At 37.1% G+C, this 22,102-nt stretch overlaps 1 protein-coding gene across 2 annotated transcripts in view; it reads left to right on the top strand.

Annotated features, from left to right (window-relative positions):
• CEP85L (centrosomal protein 85 like) overlaps window positions 1-22,102 on the top strand; it is a 132,322-nt gene that overhangs the window by 92,331 nt on the left and 17,889 nt on the right. Inside the window, exons 6-10 of one of the 2 annotated variants that reach the window (XM_045842815.1) lie at window positions 1,806-1,985; window positions 8,031-8,183; window positions 10,969-11,123; window positions 16,761-16,878; window positions 17,382-17,432. In XM_045842815.1, coding sequence (XP_045698771.1) covers window positions 1,806-1,985; window positions 8,031-8,183; window positions 10,969-11,123; window positions 16,761-16,878; window positions 17,382-17,432 — 657 coding nt within the window. The remainder of the gene's footprint in view (window positions 1-1,805; window positions 1,986-8,030; window positions 8,184-10,968; window positions 11,124-16,760; window positions 16,879-17,381; window positions 17,433-22,102) is intronic. The other variant, XM_045842814.1, reaches the window with a different exon arrangement.

Here is a 22,102-nt window from a genome sequence, read left to right as displayed (position 1 = left end):
GTCAGTTGCAGTTCTGGTTTTCCTACCCCAACATTGGTTCCCGTGGAGATTCTGTTGCAGCAAGTGTGATTCTTTCTGTTCGTCTGTTTCTCCAATTTTGGGGACAATAGTTTACCCTATGACCTCACTTCTCTCACAGATGTAAGAAGAGTTGTAGAATTTTCATTTAGTTCAGCTTGTATTAGTAAAGCAGATGAAGTGGCAATTTCAAAGCTCATTACATGCCCAGTTGGAAACTATCTATATTAACTTCTTACAGTCTTCTAGCGTAGCCTAGCCATTCTCCTGAGTTCTGGACCCACTTCTCTAACTGCCTTGTGTGTATGTTGAAGTGGTATCTGAATGCCAGTAAGCTCTGGTTGTAATTAAGTTCATCTGCTTAGACTATTGCTGTATAACCTTACCTCTGCTTAGACTCAAAATTTCAGACTTTGTTTTTTTTTAATGTTTCTTATTCATTCGCCTCTTAAAAAATAATTTTCTCTAAGTTCTTTTAGTTCTGCTCCCAGAGTTTTGTCAGTTCCTCATTTTTGCCAACTAAATAAGTTAGAGTAACTTCTAAAATTGATTTTTTCATATCCAGTCTCAGTATCCTGTATCGTCCTGTTCCCTGCTTCTAGTTGTGTAGCATCTTTTAAATTCTTTCCTTTTAATCAAAAGTTATCAAGAGTTTCTGCACTAGGCTAAATATCAGGGAATTTGTAAATTGCCAGGAAGTTACCCAACAAAGCTAGGGAATTTACAAAACATAGTTCACAGTCTTCTGAAATCATGTTACTTTCTTCTTCTGAAACCATCACTGACTTTCCACTTTCTATGAATTAAGGTTAAACTTTGAGCCTTGCAGTTCTATGGTATGATCCACTTAGATTATAAAATTTTTCTTTATGCTCCCGGCTCTTGTAACCTGTGCTTTAAATGGACATGGGTACTTTCTGCATATATTCTGTGTTTTGCATTTTTAAAATGTTCTTTTTTTTTTCTTTTATTTGCTCCTGCCAGAATCTTCCCCATTTTCAAACTTTATCTCAAAAACTACCACCCCAGTTAGGCCTTTTTTCTCATTTTCCCAACGTCATCACTTATCCTCGTACCTACTGATGCTCTGTTCTTCAGGTGGCTTTCCTTTGCCTACCATGTCATCCCAACATATCGTGTCCTGTAGGTGATTATGTAAGGGTTCCTCTTATGCCTCTAGTTTTCATTTGAGTTTATAAAGGGCAGTGCCTGACTCCGTCATCTTGACATACCCTGAGCATGATAAATGCTGCCTACATCGTTTTTGGATTGCATCTCCACCTTTGGGACAGTCTGAGTTCTTCAAGGCTTCATTCATCAAGTTATATAGAGGCACATATATGCGCTGCTATAGAGCCTTTCCATAGCTACTACACATACAACTGTCTTAGCACTTTGACAGTTTCATTGTGTTTTTTCTGTGTGATACTTTATTAAACTGCTGGCAAGCTGGAATTTATGTCAAGCTCTGTTTGTAGCTAGAGCCTGTATGTACTCTTTGTACTTTATCTTATTTCCAATTTCTTCCCATTTGTTCAAGACAAAAACTTTTTTAAAAAGTTGTAAATTGAGGTTATTGGGGTACAGATTTCAAGGGTACAACTCAATACAACATCATCTGCTCAGTTCATCGTTTGCCCATCATCTTAAGCAAAGTCCCTTTCCAAGACAAAGGGGGTAGGTTGAGGGGGGGCGGGTAGGTGGAGGTGGGCAAAGCGGGAGGAAATGGGGACAGAAAGACAAATAAACTTTTAGAGTCTTAACTGTTTTTTTTTTTTCCCCAATAGCCACAATATGAAAACACGTCGCTCCAGAGTCCATTTTCAGATCAGTCAGTGCCCAGTTCCCAGCAAGAGGAACTTGAGCAAAAGCTTGTATCTACTGAGAAAGAGGTTTTACAGCTTAATCAGTTTCTCAAACAAAGAATAAGCCAATTTAGTGAAGAGAAGAAGAAACTAGAGGAAAAGGTAGGTATTTTTAAAAAATTAAATTAGATCAACAACATGTCTTCAACGTATGAGTATTCGTCTGTTATCTGCTCTATGCCAGGTATCATACCAAGCTATAAATGTACATTGGGGTGATTAGTTTTGTAGTAACTCGAGTGACCCTACTTAGAAAGATCTAGGGATCTAGGGATTTTCCAGAGGGATAAAAATACCACTGTATGTTACCCCTTTCTGATAGTGAAACCTTTGATGTTCATTGCCTGCACTGAGATGTGAAACCAGTACCTGTTGTCCCTTTTCTTTCTGGGCCCTGTTTCTGTGTTGGGCATGAATGGATTGGTAGGTGAAGTAAGGGTGGTCCTTCTCTCATTTGCAAATGGCTTCGAGTTATTTAAGCTGAAGCCCCTGGTTCAGAATATGTAGCTAAATGCCAAATACTTTTATATCCACAATATATCTGTACATTTATTGGACTGTTCTGCCTATAGTATTTTTACATATTTCATCTCATTCCTTTCTAATTATATGAAAGATATGGTAGGATACATGCTAGCCTTAATTTACTGAGAAGGCATAGATCCTTAAGCTACTACTTAGTGGCAGAACTGGTTTTAAATTTCTCTTTTGGTATACACAGCTTGTTGTATTAACTGAATCCTCTATTCAAGTGGTCTTGAAGCTGGTCACCATGATTTCTGCAGGGAGATTGGAGCAATTAATAGAGATCTAGAAACTGACATTTTTGTGTGAGTGTGTGTATATTTATATATATATATTTATTTATTGAATTTATTGGGGTGACATTGGTTAAGAAAATCTGTAGGTTTCAGGTGTACAGTTCTATAATACATATCTGTATATTGTGTTGTGTATTCACTACCCAAAGTCAAATCTCCTTCCAACACCATTTTGAGTTACAATTTTTAACTTCAAAAAGTCTGGCAAAAATTTTACATGGTTCCTCTTTCTGTTGTACAATGTATTTTTACTTGGCTAATTTGAAAGTGCCTTCAGTACCTGCTTCTTGTGGTTTCTTTTCAGTACTTAGGGGGCTTCATACAGTATAGTTTGGAGGGAGCTAAGGAAATATTCATTGATTGATTGTACAGATGTAGGAGCAATTAAAATATTTTCTTACCTGATACTTGTTAATTAAAAGATTGGGTTAAAATTATGATTATTCAGTGAATATGATTTTAAAATTTATGTTTGTATTTTGTCTGAATGTTTTTTTCTTTTATTACTTTTGATGTCCAGTGCTTAATAAAATCAATTTATACACTAACTACATATTTGACCGCTTTTGTATGAATGTCTTAAAAATACTTCAAACTTTCATGTCTGAAACACAATTCTTTTTTTTTCTTATTCTCACTTTTATTGATTTGAAAGAGAGAGGGAAACACTGAAGTGAAAGATAAACATATCAGTTACTTCCCATACACACCTGACTAGGAATCAAACCCACAACCTAGGGATATGCCCTGACTGGGGATTGAACCGCAACTTTTTTGTGTATGGGACAAAACTTCAACTGACTGAGCCATCTGGCCAGGGCCCAAACACAATTCTTAATTTGCCTCCTACTGCCCTATTCTTCTCAAATGAAACAAAACAAAATTTTGTTCAGTGTTGATTACCATATATGCAGTTACGAATGCTAGAAACTATTAAGCCTGTCAAGTCTGTCTCCTAACTCCTGGTCCTAGTTATCACGTCTTGGCAGAGCTTTCGCAGTAGCCTCTGAATCCATTCTTGTTCTGCCTCTCTGCCCTTTCCTTCCCCTACTTCTTTTTGTTGTTGTCATACTTCTATGTATTTTATTTATTATGCTTTTAAAATTCAAAGCATTATTTATATACAGTCAAATGTACAGATCTTGGGTGTTCAGTTTGGTGAGTATTGCTAAGAGTTTATGCCCCTATAACCAGTATCTAAAATGAAACCTTTCAATCACCCAAGAAGTTCCCTTGTGCTTCTTTCTAGTCTGTCTCCTTTCCCTCCTGGAAATACTTTTTTAACACTATAAAACGGTTTTGAGTCTTACTGAATTTCTTATAAATAGAGTCACACAGTATATTCTTTTATGTCTGTTTTCTTTCACTCAAGGCCTTTAAGATTTATTCATATTGTTGCATGTATTGGTAATTGCTGAGTTGCCTTTCAGTGTAGAGATAGTATCTACTCTCCTATTCATGGATATTTGGATTGTTTGCAGTTTGGGGAAATTATGAATGAGGCTGCTGTGAACATTTTTATACCAGACTTTTTGTATATATAGGTTTTCATATCTCTTGGATAAATGACTAAGAGTGGAATTTCTGGGTCATACAGTTCATAGAATAGTAACGTGATTTACAAGAAACTCCGTAAGTTCTCCCAGGTGTTTGTATGTACCATTGAACACTTCTACTACAAATGTATGAGAGTTCTAGTTGCTCTACATCCTCCTAAACCCATTTTTGATAGTGTGGAGGACTGAACCTTTTCAAAGAAGATCTAGTAGTGTCACTTACTTGGTTAAAACACATTAATCCCATCTCCTTGTCTTTAAAATAAGAGTTGAATTCTCCCCATAACCTGAAAGACCCCGCCTACTTATAGCCTTAGGGTGTACTAGTCCCCTTCTAGTATATGGTGTCACTGGTACAGTGTCTGACAGTTGCACACACAGCTTTGTTTCTGGTGTCAGGTCTCTACGGAAAGTATCCTCTTTGCCTGGTAAATACTTGGCTTCTTTTGCCATTCTCCTGTCACCTATTTATTTTGTCAAGTTTCCTTCCCCTCAAACCCTTCCTTGAAGATGTAGATATGCTTAGATCATTTTGTTCTTTTTTCTAGTGCTTAACACAATCTTGAATGATCATTTTAAAAAATATTTCTCTGTAAGTTCCATGAAGTCAGGATTGTACCTGAATGTGTCACCAGCTGTGCTGCCTGGAACATTTAGTGAGTGAATGAATAAATCAATTAACCAATCAAGGAATGAATCAATGAATGCTTTTAAGTGATTTTTGCCCAGAGAGAAGGAAAGGAAGTGAGATAACCCCAACAAAGGACTAATTAGACAGAGATATCAAAGATGTCAGAGTGGGTACATGAAGAGCAAGTTCCTATGAGAAATGAGGAATGGTTGATAACAATTACTAGGATGAAAGAGGTACTCTTGGAAAGGAAAAGGAATTGCCTCTCTGTGAAGTGAAACAATTAAGAATGGAAGTGTCTATATCAGAGAAACTTGGGGAGGGTGGTGAATGTAGAGAGTAGAGTTTGTGCCCACAACATGGAGAGGACTTGAGTTCCTGAAGGGAGTGTAGAAATGGAAAATAGACTCATCAATAATGCATCAACTAAATAGCACTTTGGACTCACCTGAGATTGGATTGCATTGTTTTCCTTCTGCATTTATTCTCTGTAATGCTGATCAAGACTAATTTTTTTTTACGTAAAAACATTTAATGTGATAATCAGCATAACAGAAGTTATTTTTTAATGAGCTTTTTCTTGTATGTTGCAGGCAGCATGTTAATGTGCATTAAATGCATTTTCTTATTTAATCCTGATCTTCAGAAAACCCTATGAAAGAAAGAAAACCCTATGGCCCCATTTTAAAAAATGAGGTACCCTAAGCTTTGAGAAAAATAATTTGAATAATTTGTCTAGGTCCATGTGGATAGAAATTGTTTAAAAGCTAGGAGTAAAATTCAAGACAGTTGAACTCCACAGCTGATGCTTTGGTCCTAATAATTTATAAAAAATTTAGAGGAAAAACTTCCTCACTAATCTTTTTTGTTCTAAGTATTATATTTAAAACAAAGGAAAAAAATTTGTTAACCTCTTTAAAACAGGGCCCTCCTGTTACCTTTAAAAAATGGTCTTAGTGTTTACTCCCTAGAAAGGAAAAACTTAACTTTTTATAAATAGAATAGGAAAAATTTATTAGTTATGTCTCATTTACCTGGAGGTAATTACTAGAGACTTCAATAACCTCTCTTAACCTGAAACAACACAAACCTTTGAAGTTTAAAAAAAAAAAAAAAGAGCTTCTCATCAGTGAGCAAGGCTGAAAAAAATTCCCAAGACCCAGTGGTTATAGCTTATCAGCCCCTTGTCAACAAACAACAGAGATGGCATCAAGTAGGAGAGTGCTGGCAGAAATTTGTGATCAACAGCAGCAAGCTTGGCATGATAGCAAGGAAGGCAGGTGGCTGACCAAAGGAAAAGAAGAAAACGAGGACGTCTTTGCATAGTAGAAGACTGCATGACTGACCTATTCCAGGGCTGATTTTGGGGGACGTCAATATAGCTCACATTTAAGACACTTAAACAACTAAGTGTGAATTATGGAACGTTTAGTAAAAATATGCTACTTAACATTTATTTCTGTAACTACAGGGTTGTTTGCTACGACGAAAGTAGACTTTGTTGGATTGTTTGCAGTCCAGGCACGGCTGGCCCCTCGAGAATTGATGGGCATCTGGTTATTAGTAGTATGCAACCAAAAGAACGTTGGCTTGAAAGTTCGTTCAGACAGCCTGTGTTTAAATCCCAGCTCTGTCTCTGTGACTAGTATTAAGTCACTAAAGATCTCTAGGCCTCATATTCAAAAAGGGAATTGTATTATGTGGTCCCTCAGGCTATCACCAGTGCCAACAGTCTGTGAGTTCCAACAGATCACAAGTTAAATTGTCACGCCAACATACTTGCCTTCAATCCTGAGAAAGCCCCAGTAAATAATAGGGTTTGTCTGTTTTACCCGTTTTGCTATTTACCCAGCGTAATAAATGGGTTCTGATATTACTGATAGAATAAGTGAGATGTGATTCATTTTTCCAGTTGAAGTTGTTTTGATAAAAGTTGTTATACGTTGGACCTGAAAGAAATTAGATAAAGCATGAAACTAGATCGTAGACAAGTGTTAGCTTTAATAAAATTTGAAAGTACTATTCCATTATACACTAATTACTGGCATTTATTTCTCTGGTGAATATGGGAACAGACTGTAAAGACATTTTAGAACCCTGTAAATTTCTAAAAGAATGTTAAATGTTGGAAGACTGGTAATTGAAGGTAATTATGAGTCTAGAGTTCACTTTTTGGCAACTGTATATACACATACTAAGCACGAACGCTGAAGCACAAAAGAGCTGTGAATATAAGATGAAATGTAAAGGCAGCGTTTTCACATGCAGAGGTGAAAAAAATTCCTACATAGAAATCTGAGGTCTGACTATACAAATTGGGATTTACTAGAATCATGTATTTCATCAATCCGAAAATAACATTAAGAGTGAGGCACAGCTTTGTTTTGTGCAACTTTAGAACATGTACTGCAAGCTTCATTATGACACAGTGCCTAAACAGTAGTCTTGACCAAGGTGTGGGATGGTTTGACTAATCCCCTTACCGGTTCCTCAGTATTTGATAATTTTGGTGAGTGCAACTCCCTTTATTAGTTTATTAGTAAGAGAACAGCTTTAATTATTTATAAGTAACTTCCTTTCTTAATTCACATAAAACATTTCAATATAGCTTTGCGAGAAATAAGAATTGGATTCATTCCTTAAGAGAATGACTTGCTTCCCTGATTTTGAAATTATGCCCCATGCTTCTATTTCTGTATTTTGCTTGAGTGCCCAATAACTTTTCTCGATTCCAGATTATAATGTGATATTTAAACCCAGCACATGAACATAACACTGTTGGAATGCCAAAGATGTGAATAGCCTTGCCCAAATTGGCACATAGGTGGGCACTGAAAACTGTATTAAATACAGTAAAGACATCACTGCCACCTGGCTGACTGTAGTTTAGTAGTTTACAGAATGCTGTCAGTTGTAAAAGAAAACAAAAATTTCAAAAACTTGATTTCAGTGATATAAAAATTTGAAAAAACTGTGAAGATTAGAATTGAAATAAAGTAATCTTACTTGAGTTGGTGGTGGTATTAACTATAACCTAAAACTGTTGGAGAGATCAGTGATACCTAAGATTAGAATGTTTGTTTTATTATTATTTTTCTAATGACATAAAACTGCTAAAGACTCATAATCTTTTTTATAGCTTAAAACCAGAGATAGATATATCAGTAGCCTGAAAAAGAAATGCCAGAAGGAATCTGAACAAAACAAAGAAAAGCAGAGAAGAATCGAGACCTTGGAAAAGTATCTGGCTGACCTTCCAACTCTAGACGATGTACAAAGTCAGAGTTTACAGGTAACATAAAATAAAGTGCCCTTCAGATTATATGAAAACCATGTTTTCAGTTAATGTTTTAGAAATCCCATAATTTTTATAATTTACAATTTTACTTTTCCGTTTGTCTAGTTATCAGTTAAATCCGTTTAATTGCTATTTCTAAGATTAACTTTAATTAGTAGCTGTTCTTCTAAGCATGAGTAGATCTTGTTTTTCACGTTACCTTCCCAGTGAACCTGTGTGTTAACTCCCTCACTTACCATTCTGCTCTAGCAGGTGGTTTCTGGACCACTCTGCCCTGTCTGCCCTCCCCCCACACACGTATGCACCACAGTCCGACTTTTCCCAGTGGTCTCTGGGATCCGCTGAGATTCAGTAAGACCTTTTGTGACTGTCCTTCCAGAAATTTGATCTGTTTTCTTCATTCTTCTTAATTTTTCCACACATTCTTTCTTATACTCTGTGATCATTATTTACTCCTCTGACTTCTTTTCTGACCGTTTTTCTTTGTTAACGATGCCCCAAACCAAAGTCTTTCTACCAGTTCTGGGGCCTGTCCTCCTCAAACCTTACCTGTAAACCACCTACTCTATAGTCTTTTTTCAAAGTCTTTCTGATCATGGGGTTTCAGCCATGACACTGTTGACACTTGAGGGAGGATAATTCTGGGGGATTCATTCTGTGTGTTAAAGGATGCCAAAGAGCATTTCCAGCCTCTGCCTACTGGATGTCCATAGCACTGCTTTGTCCTTCCTTCACCCCAAGCCAAAAATGTCTACAGACATTTTTACATGTCGAATGTTGTGTGGGAGGAAAGACTGCGCCCAATTGAAATCGTTGGTCTAATCCATGGAGTGTCATTATTCTGCTGACTCGAGACCTACAATACAACACATTCTCTGTTTAAAGTAACTTATGATTTGTGAAACTAGGAGAGGTAACTGAAGAAGAAGACAAGAGCTTGTGTGAGCTGGAACACAAGGAGTATAGATTTAAAAACATGGGTTCATGCCACCTAACATACCCCATTCATAGGGCTAATATCAAAAAAAAAAAAAAGAAGAAAGTAACAAGTGTTGGCGGCAACAGTGTGGAGAGTTAGATTCCTTATGCACCATTGGTCACAATGTAAAATAGTGTAGCCAGTATGGGAAATAATGATAGTTCATCAGAAAATTAAAGATATAATTACCATATAATTTGTCAACTCCACTTCTGTGTATACAGCTGAAAGAATTGAAAGCAGGGTCTCAAACAGATGTTTGAATGTGACACGTGTTCCTAACAACATTATTTGCGATAGCCAAAAGGTGGAGACGACGCAGTGTCCACCAATGGATGAATGGATAAAAAAAAATGTGGTGTATACATACTATTCAGCCTTAAAAAGGAAGGAAATTCTGACACATTCTACAAGATTGATGAACTTGAGGACAGTCTCCTAAGTGAAATAAACCAGTCACAAAAAGATAAATACTGTATGAGGTCCCTGAAGTAATCAAATTCATAGAGACGGAAAAGTCAAAGTGTGGTTGCCAGGGGCTGAGGAGAGAAGTGGATGGGGAATTGTTAATGGGTATAAAATTTGCTTTGCGAGATGAAAATAGTTCTTTGTACCTTTTGCAACAGCATGGATGTACCTGGAGACTAGTATGCTAAGTGAAATAAGCCAGTCAGAGAAAGACAAATACTATATGATCTCACTTATATGTGGCATCTAATGAAGAAAATTAACGAGCAAAATAGAAACAAAGCATAGATACATTGAGCAGACTGACAGCTGTCGGGGTTCACGGGGGACTGGATGAAAGAATCTGAAGGGATTAGCTAGAGAACATATGTGACCCATGGATATGGTTAACAGTGTGGCCATGGCCTTAGGGAAGGGGGGTGAGGACAGGCTGGAGGTGGGCAAAGGAGGGGAAAGGGAACAACTGTAATGTGACCATAAAAATAAAGTGTACACACACACACACACATTCATATTCCCTCCCTCCCCCTCCCTCTCTCTCTCCCCCTCTCCCTCTTTCTCTCTCTCTCTGACTCAGCAGTCTCACTTGGAAAATTCTGTTGTACAGAAAGAAAACACCAGATCTCATTGCCACAAAGATATTTATTGCTGTTATTTTTAGTGGCAACTGCCCCCCCCCAAAACAAACAAACAAACAAACAAAAACAAACAGAAAAACAACCTGGAGACAACTTGAGGTTCCATCAGTAAGGGAGTGATTAAATTCATCAGTACATCTACGCTATGGAATATTTAGATCAAACTGAAAGAAATGCAGTGTGTGTATTATCCTAAAAGTCTGCCATGTTATGTGATATATTTCATGAATCCGGCTGTATAATTCCATTTTTCTAATAAAGAGATAGGGACATCCCTTCCTGCTTAAACTTCCAAAAAACAAAAAGATGGAAAGAGTTCTGATGGTTAGTTGCACAGTATGTGAATGTATGTAACAGTATTGAGGTTTACACTTAAAAATGGTTAAGATGGTAAATTTTTTATGTATATTTTGCCACAATTAAAAATATAATTAAAAAAAATCCCCAAATTGAGATCATTCACCTTCTCTCTTTGTCTCCTAGAAATTTTTGGTTCCATTCTCCTCTTCTCCATACTTCCTTTCTCCCAGCTCTCTTTATGCTGAGGGGGAGATAAAGTGTTATTAAGCAGATGAAATGAACAAAGTGTGACTTTTTACTATAGTGTATTAATCCTTGATAACACAGTGATAATTTCTTGTAGAAACACATTTAATATTTCATGTTTTATGAACTTAAAAAAATCTCTTACTAGCTGCAGGTTCTAGAAGAAAAAAACAAGAATTTACAAGAGACTTTGATAGACATGGAAAAAAAGCTTGAAGAGATAAAAACACAGTGCCAAGAGAAAGAGGCACAGTTAATATGCCAGAAAAAGAAAGAAAAGGAGTTGGTAACTACAGTTCAGAGGTAAGAAAGCCTTCAGTAATTCTTTTGTCATTTTTAAGTTATTTATGTATTTTTCTCTTTTTAAAGTATATTTTATTGATTATGCTATTACGGTTGTCCCATTTTTTTCTCCCTTGTATCCCCCTCCACCCAGCATCCCCCCTCCCACCAGCATTCCCCCCTAATTCATGTCCATGGGTTCTACATATTAAGTTCTTTGGCTTCTGCATTTCCTATACTATTCTTAACCTCCCCCTGTCTATTTGTACCTACCATGTGTGCTTCTTATTCCCAGCACCTTTTCTCCCATTCTCCACCTACCCGATAACCCTCCATGTGATCTCTATTTCTGTGATTCTGTTCCTGGTCTACTTGTTTGCTCAGTTTCTTTTTGTTTTTGATTTTTAGCTTTGGTTGTTGATTGTTGTGTGTCTGTTGTCATTTTGCTGTGTATATTTTTTATCATAAGTCCCTTTAACATTTCATATAATAAGGACTTGGTGATGATGAACTCCTTTAACTTAAGCTTATCTGGGAAGCACTTTATCTGCCTTCCATTCTAAATGATAGCTTTGCTGGACAGAGTAGTCTTGGATGTATGTCTTTGACTTGGAATACTTCTTTCCAGCCCCTTCTTTCCTGTAAGGTTTCTTTTGAGAAGTCACTTGGGAGTCTTAGGGGAACTCCTTTGTAGGTAACTGTCTCCTTTTCTCTTGCTCCTTTTCTCTTGCTCCTTTTAAGATTCTATCCTCTTTAATCTTGGGTAATGTAATGATGTGCCTTGGAGTGTTCCTCCTTGGGTCTCTCTTTGGGACTCTCTTGAGCATCCTGAACTTGCTTCTCTGGTTCCTTCACCAGATTGGGGAAGTTTTCCTTCATTATTTTTTCAAATAAATTTTCAATTTCCTGCTGTGCCTCTTCTCCTTCTGGCACCCCCCTTCTTGCAACATTTAAAGTTGTCCCAGAGATTTCTAAGCCTCTCCTCATTTTTTTTTTGAATTCTTGTTTCTTCATTCTGTTGTGGTTGAATGTTTATTTCTTCATTCTCCAAATCATTGATTTGAGTCTTGGTTTCCTTCCCTTTTCTGTTGGTTCCCTGTATATTTTCCTTTATTTCACTTTGCATAGCCTTCATTTCTTCCTTATTTTGCAACCATACTCAATTATTTCTGTGAGCATTCTTCTTACAAGTGTTTTGAACTCTGCATCTGATAGGTGAGCTATCTCCTCATCACTTAGTTCTTTTTCTGGAGTTTTGATCTGTTCTTTCATTTGGGTCATATTTCTTTGTCTTGGTGCACCTGTTAAATTATACGGGTATTTGCCTGGGTGGGGCAATCCATTTCACTGTATGTGGGGGAGAGGGTCAGAGTGGGAACAATGCTGCTTGCTTGGCTCTCCGCTGGCGTTCAGTCACTTCCCCTGCTACCCACAAGCAAAGTGGGCCCTTCTGGTGCTGATTGCAGGGTGTGTGCATTTGTGTACATTCTAGGACCCCTTGGGTCCCTTCAATAGACTCTCCTGTGAGATTGGGAGTTTCTCCCACCGCCGTAACCCCCATAGCTTTTTACAGCCAGAAATTTTCAGGCTTTGTTTACCTGTACTGGAACTGTGGGTTGCATAGTCTGTCTCGCTCCCCATTTGCGCCCCCCACCCCACCATCTTATCCACACACAAATGTGGAACTGCCTGTTCCTCCAGCCAGCACTTTACCTGCCCTGCCAGCCACCACCTTTCTCCATGTCTTCTCCATCGACCCTAGCTACCTGTTTCCACCCCTCCTCCCAGTCTGGATGAATGTTTCTCCTTTAACTCCTTGGTTGTTGGACTTCCATACAATTTGATTTTCTGACAGTTCTGGTTGTTTTCTGTTTTTAAATTGCTTGTTGTCCTTCTTTTAGTTGTGTGAGGAGGCTAAGTGTATCTACCCATGCCTCCATCTTGGCTGGAAGTCCAAGTTATTTATATTTCTCATAAAGCATTTTACTTAAAATACATTAACTTATAATTATTATTCTGTATTCCTCTTATCTTAAAGATGTCCTATTAAGAAACAGAAGCATTGTATCATTAAAACAGATTGTCTCAGTTGTTATTTAACATTTTGTTGCGGCATACTGACATCTTGCCAAAGGTTTTAGATGAAAATAGTTAAAAAAAAATTATCTAATGGATTTGTAAATAAGTAAGTGAAAATTCTAAATAACAGAAAGAGGGGCAGCCAAATATTCAAACTACAGTCCTTAATGAATTATACCCAAGGGAAGTAATCAGCCCCTGTTGCACCCTCCTGCAGAGGAACAGATGGGGCTGTTGTCTACATCCCTTCCAGGGTTACACACACGTCTGGCCTCATGGGACTCCTCTGTTTTAAACCACTGCAGTTAGAATTACAGTGGATATCATTTGTTAGTATATTTAGCTAGTATTTAAGTTGGGAAATACTGGATTCCTAAAAAAACTAGATAACTATGTTATATATGCATGCACATATACTGTGTTTGTAAAACTTAATAGATTATCAGTCATAAATAAATAAAGTACTCTGAAGAATGAGACAACACAGCAACAAAAAACTAAATTTAGGGAATACACTCTTCATGCATATATCAGTGATATATAACTCTATTCTCAGCTGTTTAATCAAAATGCATCTAATAATTCTGTGTTAATATTGCTTTACTACTTTCAGAGTCATAACTGTGCCTGTCCTACTTTTTTATTTTGGATTTCAGTACAGAAAATGCAAATTTCTAGGTTAATTCAGTCTTCAGTGCTTCTAACCTAACTCCAAAAACTTCATGTACTTTTGACTCTACCTTTTCTCCTATTTCCTGCTTTCCTTCTCTTTAAGAGAACTTTAGTACACATCTTAAAATAGCTTTCTGACTTCCACTAATTCCGCCATACATTTTTTCTTTCATCTTACTGATAAAATGAGGTAATGTATCCATTCTGGTTTATAGGGCATTATGATTATAAACTCAAGCTGTGTTTTATGAATATAGAGTTAGGAATACCTGAAAATAATCTGAATGTTTGTTTTGTTCCATTATGTGCTTTTACATATTTAATATGATTTCATACCTTCTCTTTTATTTAGAGTTACTCTGTTTTAGCGTTTTGGAGAACATCAACTCTAGTATTCTGTATTTGGGAAGACAGTACAGTGCATTTCAGAATACATTTTCCATTTCTTAACTTTATCTTGATACTCTCTGAGATACTATCACAGAAAATTTCTCTCAATTTCAAATAGATGCAAAGGATCAAAGAAGGTCTTCTATAATTCTTCAATACTTGTATGGCTATGGTGTCACTTGACTTTGGGGCAGGAGTGTTAATAGATTTCAGTTTCCTCAGCTGCGTGATATAGTATTCCTTAAGCTCCAGAATAACTGCAGGTGTATATATGACTTTGAATTATATCACTAGTTTTCTGTTTTGTATAATATTTCTAAGTAGCCTGCTTTATGAATACATAAGAACTTCTGAGATTTCAAAATAAAATAAGAATGTTTCCACTAGAAATGAAAGTGTAAGTAAATATGTGGGTGTGATCCCTAGTAATACAATAGTTGGTACCTTTGCTGATCAAGAGAATTACTAGTTTTCAAAGTGAGCATGCTGTAAAACATAAAGAAGATGAGACTGGATACATAAAAGGAGACTTCCTTGGTATTTTTCCACAACAGGGAACACTTTTCCCCTCCTCACAGCAGGCTCATTTTTTAAAATATGAAAGACCTTAAAAGTCTTGTTTCTATTGTAATACATAGTTGTGTCTTGACATTGAATTGGGGAAAAAAACTTATTCTGAAACAGAAATAATGTATTTTTCACTTTTAGACTGAAAAAGCAAATACTTTTTAGGACAAGTAGTACATTCCACAGCAGTATGCTACATTTGTGATACATTAAAACTTCTTTGGTGCCATCCTTTACCAATACATCTGAAGCCCTTATGGTGTCATTAGTGCTGTCAGTTCTTTGTCCGCTATCTGGATATGGTATCTCTTCTTTTTCTTTTTTCTTTCTGAATTTTAATAAGTGTTTTTTTGAGTCAAACTGTGGACACTGTCAGGAAGCAAGATCTCAAAGGCTCCCTTTTCTTTTTTTAAATTAATTTCCTTTTTTTTGTTTTGAAAGGCAGAGAAAAAGAGGATAGCCATAATACTTGAAAGAAGAAAAATAGTAAAAATATCAAAACCCAAATAAGATGAAGTCTGGTTTTTTTAGTACTTAGCAACTGTCAAGTATGATCACAAGCTAAAGTGGAGCTATTCCTAGGTATCTTGCTGCTGAATTTTGGTTTTGGTCAGCATTGTAAATGGTATAGTTTCTTTTAACCCAAATATGGCTATTTTTCTTTCTCAAGGATAATACTATCCCCTCCTTTATCCTTTTATCCTTGATGTATCAGAGTGTCTTTTTGTCATTTCCTCTTGTAAAATGCAACTGTGTTCCACGGATAGCACAAGAAACTGTTAGGTAAAGTAGTAAATACGAGGTCTGTCCAGAAGGTGTCCATCTATATAATGTGAAAAATAGAGACATTTATTGAAGAAGATACAAGATACAAGAAACATTGTGCATGGGACAATGATGCCCCAGTCCCCTTCAAAGTAGGCACCTTGGGGCCTCACACAGCTCTCTCAATTGCCATCAGCTGCCCCATCATATTTCCCTGAATCTCTTTGATGGCCAGAAATCTCTTCCATTTCAAAAGTTATGTTACTTTTGGGACAGGCCAGAAAATCACAGGGTCCAAATCTGGGCTTTAGGGGCTGCGGAGTCACCTGTATGATTTATTGTTTCTGCCAAAAAAAAACTCTGCATGGGATGTGATACATTAGCAGGTGTGTTGTGGTGATGAAGCTGCCAGTCACCAGTTGCCCATAGCTGCAGCCTTCTGAGTCATCCGAATAGTTTCTGCAGAAGCATGTTCAAGTCTAATACAAAACTTGATAAAGATTCGTTGCTCTACATGTTCAGTCATTTTGGATGCAACAGTACACATGCACACTCAATAGCATCTACTGCTGATGAGTACGGTGAAGTTGTCATTGTTCATGTATGTGCATTCCAGTCCACTCTCCTTGCCTGCCAGGTTACATCTATGTCATGCAAACTGTTCTTGTTATGTTAACAAGGACTGGACTTTTTCTGGACAGACCTCGTGTAATAGATTGCTGCTCTAATTAATGAAGGAGAAATGTAATTCTGCTGGTTTAGGCAACAACTGACTATCTTTACAAACTTTTGAGTTCAGAATGAAGGGCAAAGATGTGTGTTCATATTCCTAAGCTCCCTACCACAATCATCTTAACCAAGGAGCTCTGCTTTTGGTGGGGAGAGGTAAAGAAGAGGGTTTAGATTGCAGAGCTCAGATTGGGGTAATGAAGGCCTAAAGATGTCACATACTAGGCAACTCTTGACTCTGGTCTCTTTCCTGAAAATATAATCAGCTTCCTATCTGTTTCTTACTTGCATAAAATATAGGTACTGAAACTTATTCATATACTGTCTGTAGGTCTTGATTATTGCCTGACTAAAAAGTGTTGTAGAGCCTAAGGAGGGGCTTCATTTATGTTGAAGTCTTTACCAAAGCCAGCACATAGAGCTTATTTTCTTTATATAATTGTCTTTATAAAACAGTTTGCAGCAAAAGGTAGAAAGATGCCTTGAAGATGGAATTCGCCTTCCTATGTTAGATGCAAAACAGCTTCAGAATGAAAATGATAGCCTGAGAGAACAAAATGAGAATGCCGGCAAGGTCAGTATGTGTCTTTGATAATAAATATGAAATCTATACTATGTGGGTATGTTTGTCTAGATAAATAATTCATAGTTGCTTTTTATTTTTGCTAATATTTAATAGCTGATGGAAATTTTGGTTTGAATATCTTTATTTGGAAAGAAAAAAACAATTTAAATAAATTTAAATAAAAGCCAAACTCAGGAAATTATATTACTTCTTAGCAAAATCGAAAGGATATCTTTTTCCTTCCTAAATTATTCAAAGTCTGTTCCAAAATTATTTTTATAAATTCCATTAGAGAAAATTTTTGTCAGAAGTAGAGGAAGTTTATAGTTTTACATATGTGTGATCCAAATCATGTGGCTGTTTAAAGGATACTTGGCATGAATACTGTTATTTAAAAAATTACATCCTGATTTTTTAAAAATGTATAATTGCCTGTGATTATCTTTGTTTTTTGAAATACTGATATTTTTAGAAAATTTTTGATTCAGACTAAAATATTTACTGTGTTTTAGATAATAGATAGCCAACACGATGAGATTGACAGAATGGCTTTAGAAATTCAGGTAAGCAATGTTTTGTACTTCTTTTAATTTAGCACTATGCCAATATACTGGTTACACAACCTAAAAAGTATAAAGCATATATGGTATGTATTTGTATGAAAAGATAAATAGCACTTGGGATGAAGTTGCAATTCTCTAATATTAATCTTTGAATTTTTAGAACAAAAATGCTATTCAGTAAATCAGTTCTTCAAAATATTGTGAAGATTGTTCCTTACTTGTTCTCTTTTTAGTTGGGTGTGGTCTACCTCTGCTGTTAAGAACACATTTGGTTGTGGTCATCAGTGATCTAATATAAGACAGTGGTCTATTTTTAGTCCACTGTGACTGCAAAAGCCTTCTCCTTCCTAATATATTACTCTTTCTGTATTATCAAAGTATATAACATTTTGTTTACATATTTGTGTCTCTACCCTCTACTTAGATTCCTGGGAATGGAGATGATGGTAGATATCTGCATATCCAGAGTTTAGAGTATCTGACCCATGATACACAACCCAAAATTTGTGGATTAAGTAGACTTTTTAATTCTTCTATTGATTTTCCATATTTACTGAGCACTTTCATATGTGGCAGGCACTGTTCCTGACACCAGGGGTTCATCATTGAACAAAGCAAGTGCCTGCCTATTTTAGTGGGGCGAGATGGAGAAAATGAATTATTATATGAGGTAGTGATACGAGCTATTAAAAAATAGAGGGCAATGACAGTTGCATTAGATACAGTAGTCACGAAGTTTTACATGAGAAAATAATATGTACACAGATCTGAGTGAAGATAAGCAGAGGGAAAGCATTCCAGGCGAAGGGAGCAACCAACGTCCTGAATGTGCCTGGTGCACTCTGGGACCAGCAGGGAGGCTGCTGTCTGGAGTGCGGTGACTGTGAGGGCGATGGCTGGGAGGTGACAGGAGAAAGTAGCTGGGGGCCAGGTGACATAGGGGCACGTGTTCTTTGTATCACTATTTTATTCTAAGTATGATGGAAAGCCATTGGGCAAATTTTGCTGAATAAATACTTTTATGCCTCCTAATTCTAATATTCTTTAAAATGGGAGTTAAAAAGGAAAAGGTAAATGGCTTGGGTGTTAGTCTCTTTTGATTGCTTTTGGCCATGTAGAGTAGTTTGTCACTTTAATCAACAAGTATGTGAGCCTGCTGGTTTGATTCTTAGGAGTTACATTTCTTAATTTACAATTCTACAGACATAACTTAAGTTGTTCTACAAGCCATTTGAATCACAAGATGGCTAGGTTTTCTTAGCTCTTATTTTACCTATAGACCATAATGAAAGGAATTTATATTTCACTTGGTAACATTTTCTGAGAAGTAAATCTAGGAAAAGTTATCTCAATCCAAATTGAGTACAGCATCTCAACATTGTCCTTTGGCATCGAAGTGTTGGTAGATAAGATTTATAAGATTTTATTTATCACATGCTATCTCATATTATAGATGTTCAGGATATATTTGTATTGGATGAAATGTATATTTTTTGTATTTGTTGAGGCACCTTAATACAGTTCATTCTTACACATTAACCAAGTCTTGCTCACATTTAGATATGTCATGACCATATATAAACAAATATGTAGCAGAATATGTGATTATATGCCCTTCTGTTCTTTGATCTTAAAATGCTTTAGTAAACATTTCTTGTTTCTTCAAAATAATTAGAAAATGGAAGCCAAACTAATAAGGTGCATTTATTTCTAAATATTTGGGACCGGACAATACAATGTACTCATCAATTCTATCATCTTGTGAAGCAGTGGCAAGTTGATTCACAGTGTTGAAAGCGGGGGAATCAGTCTTCTCCTGGTGGTATAGAAGAAGTAGTGCTTCCTGCAAAAGTATATGCTGATTTTGAAATTGAGTTGAGTGCTCTAAAAATAAAGATGGACTGGCATGAAGATCTTGTTTACCTATTGATACTTTAGCAATATTGCCTTTCTTTACATCGGTGAAACCAGTATGGCTGAACTGTCTTCTCCTGCAGGTTTTTCTGCTGTCATTATGCAATATAAAAAGACATTTTTCAGTTAAACGTTCCCTGTCATTTCCATAAACATGGCTGCACTCAGTGTGAATGAGTTGTTCATTGGGCATTACCTTCCTTCTGGTTATGCCTCAAAAGCTCATTTCACCTACATAAGCCTGTCTCCACAGAGCTATTACTGTTGAAATCTTTTGGCAGAGGTGATATAGAGTAAAAAAGTTTATTTACTTGTTTTGTTTAATATATTAAAATGTTCCCTCACTGAAAAAACTTATGGATTGAAAGCGGCTTTTCTGAATGACAGGTATCAATGAATAACCAGTGTTTCAGGTGGGCACAGGTAACCAGGTTCTTGGTGATCAATGAACAATGAGTTGAACGGAACACACAGAGTTTATAGCAGAAAGGGGGAAAGCTCATTTTTTAAGTGATAATACAGTCCACAGAACAGAGGAGCAGGTCAACCCTGAGCAAAGATTGACACTCAATGGCCAGAGGGATTCTATTCTTTTCTTTTAAGTAGATTTTATTGATTATGCTATTACAGTGTTCTAATTTTCCCCCTTTGCTCCCTCTGTCTGGGACCCCTATTCTGCCCAGCCACCTCCACACCCTTAGTTCATGTCCATGGGTTATGCATATAAGTTCTTTGGCTTCTCCATTTCCTATACTGTCCTTAACATACCCCTTTCTATTTTCTACCTACCAATGTGTGCTTCTTAAACCCTACACCTTTCCCCCCATTCTCCCCTTCTGCCTCCCAACTGATAACCCTCCAAATGATCTCCATACCTTTGATTCTGTTTCTGTTTTGCTTCTTAGCTTAGTGTTGTTTTCTTTTTATACTCAGTTGTTGATAGTTGTGTATTTGTTGCCATTTTAATGTTCATAAGTTTGATCCTTTTCTTAAGTCCCTTTAACATTTCCTATAGTAAGGACTTGGTGAAGATGAACTCCTTTAACTTGACCTTATCTGGGAAGCACTTTATCAGCCCTTCCATTCTAAATGATAGCTTTGCTGGATACAGTAAACTAGGTTGTAGGTCCTTGCTTTTCATAACTTTGAATACTTCTTGCCAGTCTCTTCTTGCTTGCAAAGTTTCTTTTGAAAAATCAGCTGATAGCCTTATGGGCACTCCTTTGTAGGTAACTCTCTGCTTTTCTCTTGCTGCTTTTAAGATTCTGTCTTTACCTTTAACCTTTGGCACTTTAGTTATGATGTGTTTTGATGTGGTCCTTTTTTGGGTGCAACTTGTCTGTGCTTCCTGGACTTGTATGTTTATTTTCTTCACCAAATTAGGGAAGTTTTCTGTCATTATTTTTCAAATAAGTTTTCAATTTCTTGCTCCTCATTTGCTTCTGGCACCCCTATGATTCAGGTGTTGGTATATGTGAGGATATCCCATGGACTCCTTAGCCTATCCTTGTTTTTTTGAATTCCTTTTTTTTTTCCTTCCTGTTCTGATTGATTGTTTTTTCTTATTTATGTTCCAAATCATTGATTTGATTCTTGGCCTCATCTCCTCCCTGTTGGATCCCTGTAGATTTTTATTTCACTTAATGTAACCTTCATTTCTGCCTGGGTCTTTTTTTGACTAGAGAAGTACCTAATGAGTCCTTGAGCATCCTGATCACCATTGTTTTAAACTCTGCATCTGATAGGTTGCTTATCTCCATTTTGTTTAGTTCTTTTTCTGGAGTTTTGTTCTGTTCTTTCATTTGGGCCATGTTTCTTTGTCTCCTCATTTTGGCACCTCCCTGTGTTTGTTTCTGTGTATTAGAGCTGGTTTGACTCTGTGCCTTAGTAGCATGGCCTGTGGTAGAAAAGCGCACCTGTAGGTTATATGGGGTGGAGCCTTAGGCAATTGCCAGGGAGGGGTAGCAATCTGTGTCACTGCTCTGTGGCTTTGTGTGGGGGGAGGGCTAGGAGAGGGGCCGTTGCCACTGCCTGCCCTCTGGAGTTTTGCCCAGGAGGAAGCTGTCTCCTGACATTCACCCTGATACCAGTCACTTCAGTTTCCCCTCATATGCCACTAGGGCCCTTCCAGCTATTGCCCTGGTGCTATATCACAGAGGGAGTGAGTCTGCATAAGTCCTAAATTGGCTGTGGTCTTCTAAGAGGAGTCTCCTGAGAATTTCACACTTTCTTCCAACTTCCCCAAGCCCCACTGGTTTTTATAGCAAGAAGTTATGGGGACTTATCTTTCTGGCACTGGAACCCTGGACTGGGTGGTCAGGTATGGGACTGGGAACCTTGCTCCCGAGGTATCCCTCCCTGTTTTTATCGACCACACATGAATATGGAAGCACCTGTTCTGCATCTCCATGCTGCTCCGTGTCTCCGTACCTCTCCACCTCCCCACCTCCCCAAAAGGACCTAGAATGCTAATTTATTATAACACTATTATAATGAACCAGAGGTCATGTAGCATCTTCTGCTGAGGTGCAGGCATGCTTCACTGTGATTCAGCACTTTTCCAGAAAGCAGCAACAACTGGTTTTAGAACAGGGTCTCTGTTCTGTATTGATGTCCTTTGTCTTAGTCCTGGGTGCCTCCAGAGTTTCCTCACTCCTGGCTATTTCCTGCCTCAATAGTATCACAAAAGACAGAATGATGCTTCAAAGGTCATTAAGAATGTTCACTCTTAAAGGCATGGCTGGACACACCAATCT

Source organism: Phyllostomus hastatus, unplaced genomic scaffold (genome assembly GCF_019186645.2).
Source record: "Phyllostomus hastatus isolate PE091 unplaced genomic scaffold, TTU_PhHast_1.1 phas_contig_40, whole genome shotgun sequence".
Lineage (NCBI taxonomy): Eukaryota > Metazoa > Chordata > Mammalia > Chiroptera > Phyllostomidae > Phyllostomus > Phyllostomus hastatus.
The sequence above is the reverse complement of the archived record's forward strand: the minus strand, read 5'-3'. Positions and strand labels throughout refer to the sequence as shown.